Below are 5,000 nucleotides of genomic sequence, written 5' to 3' on the forward strand. Positions count from 1 at the left end.
TGCATTCTGGCTGAATGCAATGCATTCTGGTTAAAGGTAATGCATTATGGTAGAAAGTTGCGAATTCGAGAATTCGTTAAAGCTTACATACTTTCCTTACATCCAGATTATGTTGCTGCTGACTCACTTCGCTCGCTCCGCAGAAAAAATAAGCAACATAAGCGGTTTTCACGTTCTGTCATCGCCGCCATGTTGGTGGATGAAACCAAAAGATCTCTCTTTAGCTTGTTCGCCGACCAGCAATCGCACCATTGTCATCGGTATCTCTAGAGACTGGTTGCAAATAACCTATTTACAACGGGGGATGTCGCTGTGGCGAGAGCGCTTGCCTACTTCACATTTATTCCAGGTTCAAATTATTGATGTCGCCACAGAAAATGTTTAAGTTTATTGGTTTTCTACTCTGCTGTGATAAGTTTGTTTTCGATCGGATTCTTGAGCTTGAGTTATATTTAGTCGCTGAGCGTTTAGAGCTTTTCTTTGAGTGCCTGTAGAAATTTGTTCATCTTACGGTTATATGCTACGTCATTTTCCCTCAACGACCGAAAGCTCGTGCCACTTTTCTCAAGCAAAACTTACGTTCGTTTAAACGTCTTCTTTTTTCGCGCTTTTTACGCGCAGTTGTATTTACCTCGAGATGTAATTGGCCGAAGCGGAAAATACCATGATACTCTTTGTTTTTCCACCCAAATTTTGAATAAGCATTGTTTCCTGTCTCCTGTTTCCTGTTAACAATGGTCCCAAGAGAAAACAAAAACAAGGCTTATTCAAAATGAGAGTAGAAAAAAAAAGAGTATTATGGTATTATCCGTTTCGAACAATTGCTCTACACTCCTGTGAGTGCGTTTTTCTGTCTTTTACGTACTGTTTTGTTTTGCCTTTTATCTTCGCAGGCAGCTTGATAGAGACAATCTAGGGGTGGTAAAACGATACCAGTTCAAAGACTTGCTGGAAACGCGATTCAACATAAAGATAACCGACGAAGAGATCAAATTACTTGTGCGTCCGTTATTGGCAGACTCCACTCACGCTTTGGTTCCTTACGCTCAGTTTTTGGAATTATTTAGCTCCTCAAGGTATAATTTTGAACAGTAAATATAAGTTATATAAGATTAGTTTCGAAGCAGCCTGCAGTGAAGTTGCCCGGCCGGGGAGAACGAGCCACCTTTCGAACGGATGACCTTTTACCAATTCGTTATGTTACATCGCCCACCCCATTCCTAAGACCTTCTTGTGCTTTCAAAATTCAAAACGGCAGTCAAGCATCTTACGAAGATGTAAAATGAGTGTCACTTTCCGGTCTTCTTCACTTCAGCAGGGCCTCGTCAAGCAATGGCAAAGTACTGAGCCCTCGAGGAAGCAGATGCCGACCAACTACTTCGCCCAAAGAAGTGACCTCTCCACCGAGACCTGCATCTCGAAAAGAACTGGAAAGAAGTGCCACGGAGCTAGAGATTCGAAAAAAAGAGACGCCACCAAGGAGTGCTCATGCAGTTAGTACATAGCAATCTACATACGTACCCGATAACCCTCCCTCTCCTTACCTCTCCACCATTTTAGCCAGATCCGACTTAGTAAACTTGAGAAGATCGTGGCGGAAGTATGCCTCCTCCGGCCTCTCCTTATTGTCAACTTCTTTCATTCTGGTGACAATTCTTTGCCGCGCTCTAAATCTGTACGCCTGGTAGAACTCGCTGAAAAGTTAACTTGTGGATTAAATATGAACCTGTTTGTCGTCAGGTAGGAAGAGGTCTTAAAATATACTAATCATTCCATCGCGAAGCATAAATTTTTTTTTGCTTTTCCTGCTAATTTGCACAATCATTGAAACGTTTCCATGACAGAGATAGCGTGAGAAAAAGGTTTTCTTGCTAACAAAGGATTTTGCTCTTGCAGTTATTTTCTGTTCTTCGGGAACTACTTACAGAAAAGTTTCAAGTGATTTTTAAGGTTTGTATTTTTTTATTTCATAGAAAGTCAGTAATATCTTGGGCATGCTAGGGTATATTGTCTATGGAATCTATATATATCCTTCGGATTCATAGTTCGCGTGATCTTTGTTGCTGAACCTTGTGCTTTTCCTAGTCTTAAAATGATAGAATTTAATATAAAGAATATTAATAATTTAATAGAATTTAATAACGTGGGCATATAGCCTGGGGAAAAAAATCCGATGGATAGTATGGCCATGTAATTTTTTTTTTCTTTCAAAAAACTTTGGCGCTCTTTCTTCAGGTTTGGGTAGTAAAATGTTAACATCCCACTCGCCTGAGTCTACGCTTTTTCGTTTTTTTTGTCGCAGGCCTTTCAAGGAATGGACCAACTGAAAAAGGGGTTTATATCCAAAGGAATGTTTCAGAGATTATTGGAAAGGTAGGTCTTCTGTATGCATGTCTGTTCGCAGTAACAAATCCGAAGCAAATCCGAAGCAAATCCTCCGCGAGTATTGTGTCAAACTTGTGAAAAGGTTATTTGGGCTTTTGGGTCAACTGTTTCAACTACATTGCTTCTCCAATCGTCTCTGCCCATCGCACGGTGTCACATTTCATCTATGCTCAGGGCAGTGATTTCTTAAGTATATTTGACGTATGTCAAACGTGGTCTTCCTCTCTCCTTTTTTGGCCTTGTGCCGTTGTTTACAGTCACTGTGCCAAAGAGCGTACATGTGAGTACTGTGTTGTGTTGGCTGTCACCTTCGTGAATTCTCAACATCTTTTACAAGAGGACTTAATAGCTTACAACTTAATTGACATTCTTTTATCAAAACAACTCAGGGGATTGATAGACAAGAAGCAGCTACGTTGTCATGGTTTTCCTTTCCACTATGCTTATAAAAACGTTTTCCATTTCAGGTATGATATTGACTTCACTTCACCAGAGATCGATTTATTGTTCTCCAAGTTGCCATCTGAAGCAAATGGTTTTGTAAGCTTCGAGGAATTAGTACAGTACAGTTTCCTGAATTTTAACGTGACATCGCATGGAAACGAAGGAACACCATCGGGTAAGTTGACTTTAGGTAATCCTTTCTCCACTTTCCCTGAACGGATTATCTGGACACTGTCCGTTCCACTTATCTTTCAACGAAAACTTCAAGATTCATCTCCTTCGTTCTCTCGACGGTTTTCTTCGTTGGTTTTTCAGATCTTTTGTTCATCTTTTTTCGTTCAGTCGCTCATTCGTTCGTTCGCGCATTCATTCCATTTATCCAGTCAGTGTTAGATGACATCTAATACTGACTGGGATGGCTTAAAAGTCTCTTCAACCTTTGTTAATTGATGTACCTGAAGAGTTTCAACTTACTCTGAAGGTAGTGGTACGCTGGAAATAATCCAATTAATATCCAAGTAAGAATGGAAATTTTCACCTTTTGAAAGGTCTTAATGAATGTTTTTCAACGTTTTCAATTTTTGGCACCTTTGTGAAAAAGGGGCCTTGTCACAGGTTCTGCAAGAGTATGCCAAGTCAGTTACGCACAGAAAACTTGAGCCGGTTCCCGAAGAGAGAGAGGCTGACGTTGAGGGACTTCCTACCTCTCCCTCCCAAATTCAACAGAAAGAGCTGACAGGACTCCCCACGGGAGATAAGACTCGTCCTCCCTCAGTTACGAAGCCCAGTAAACCAGCTGCTGAAGTTATTCTTAAGAGAATCAAGCCACAGGTACCTTTCATTTTGAAATCAGTGTTCTGTGCCTCGTGATTGGCCAGAAAATCTCTGTCAGTTTTTCAACCAATCGAATAACATCGAAAACCAACTGTAAGTTGTTCGCGCACGTTTTCGCTTTCGTTTTTAGTTGTTGTTCCATAAGGTAACTGAAATTCAATTGAATGGCCTTTCCTGGCATTGGTTACCTTTTCTAAATAATGTGAAGCTCACTGTTTACGGTAACTTGTAGGTGTGTGCTAAATGGAGCGAACTACGAGATGCTTTTACTGAAAAAGACGTCGATCAAAGTGCCACACTGGACTTTGATGATTTTAAGGTAATACAAATTCTTTGGTATGGATTTAAAATGAAGAACAATTATTGTTTGCGTTGTTTCCCGGAATAAAAAGCTTATTCGAGTGCAAGAAAATTGTTTTCTTTTTAAATACAGTTTCCTATTGTAAAAAAGCAATTTTTTCACTGCAACGAATTGTTTTCTGAATTCGACGGCTTTTCAATCAGTCTTTCCAGGTAGTTTTATAGCTAAGATATAAAGCAAATTTAAAGTAGCTCTCAGTTATGCCCTCTGAACTATTTCCACAGAGTGTTTTGAGTAGATTTTGTAAGGATGTTACAGACGATGAACGCCAAAGTCTTTGCTGGAAGTTTGACAGGAGGAAAAACTCCAGGTAATTGCATTGTCTGCGCTCATTCATTGAAACTTCGAACTCCACATCTTGTGATTTAACGTTCTTTGTGCCAATTCCACAGTAATACTTAGCCAATTTTGACGGACTTTAATTTCCTAACTATTGTGTTGCATTCTATAGGGTGTGGTATCTGGAATTCTTAAAATATTTTCTTCCCACCCTACCTATGAAAGCGCAAGAACCTGTGCGCATGATAGTACCCAGTACTCTCACCCAGGTGAGTTGAATTATTTTTTTCCATTTCGATTTCAGAGGTATGTGAGGAATTGCAAATCGATAAATGTTTTTAAATTTGTGCTGGGTTAAGCTTGTCGATGATGGAATACTCAGTCTTGTTTTTGTACACAATTCGCTTATTTTGGATCCATCTGTCGAGTGCAACTGTGATTCTTCATTATGGTAAACACGAAGCTTTTAGTATTTATCACGTACTTCCATTCTTGAATGGCGCGTGCTATAGTTGCGATGTGACAGTCTCAATTTTCCCTTTTCCGGTGTGTAGGTCGCTTATTCTAATAGAAAGCGTGCCCAGGAAACTATGGATGCAGTTGTGAGGAAAATTCGAAATCAGGTGAGGCATAACTCTTAATAAACGCAGTGCAGCCGGTCAGTTGCTGATTAATTAAGTTTAATTGCTGACATCGC

General features: G+C 40.0%; 1 protein-coding gene across 2 annotated transcripts in view; it reads left to right on the forward strand.

The window, feature by feature from the left end:
- The window catches only part of LOC138008358 (EF-hand calcium-binding domain-containing protein 6-like), a 21,435-nt gene that overhangs the window by 14,065 nt on the left and 2,370 nt on the right, over positions 1-5,000 (forward strand). Inside the window, exons 14-23 of one of the 2 annotated variants that reach the window (XM_068855669.1) lie at positions 894-1,076; positions 1,316-1,493; positions 1,897-1,950; positions 2,303-2,373; positions 2,853-3,004; positions 3,431-3,660; positions 3,896-3,982; positions 4,249-4,334; positions 4,476-4,572; positions 4,858-4,926. In XM_068855669.1, coding sequence (XP_068711770.1) covers positions 894-1,076; positions 1,316-1,493; positions 1,897-1,950; positions 2,303-2,373; positions 2,853-3,004; positions 3,431-3,660; positions 3,896-3,982; positions 4,249-4,334; positions 4,476-4,572; positions 4,858-4,926 — 1,207 coding nt within the window. The remainder of the gene's footprint in view (positions 1-893; positions 1,077-1,315; positions 1,494-1,896; positions 1,951-2,302; positions 2,374-2,852; positions 3,005-3,430; positions 3,661-3,895; positions 3,983-4,248; positions 4,335-4,475; positions 4,573-4,857; positions 4,927-5,000) is intronic. The other variant, XM_068855670.1, reaches the window with a different exon arrangement.

This window comes from Montipora foliosa, chromosome 6, assembly GCF_036669935.1.
Source record: "Montipora foliosa isolate CH-2021 chromosome 6, ASM3666993v2, whole genome shotgun sequence".
NCBI lineage: Eukaryota > Metazoa > Cnidaria > Anthozoa > Scleractinia > Acroporidae > Montipora > Montipora foliosa.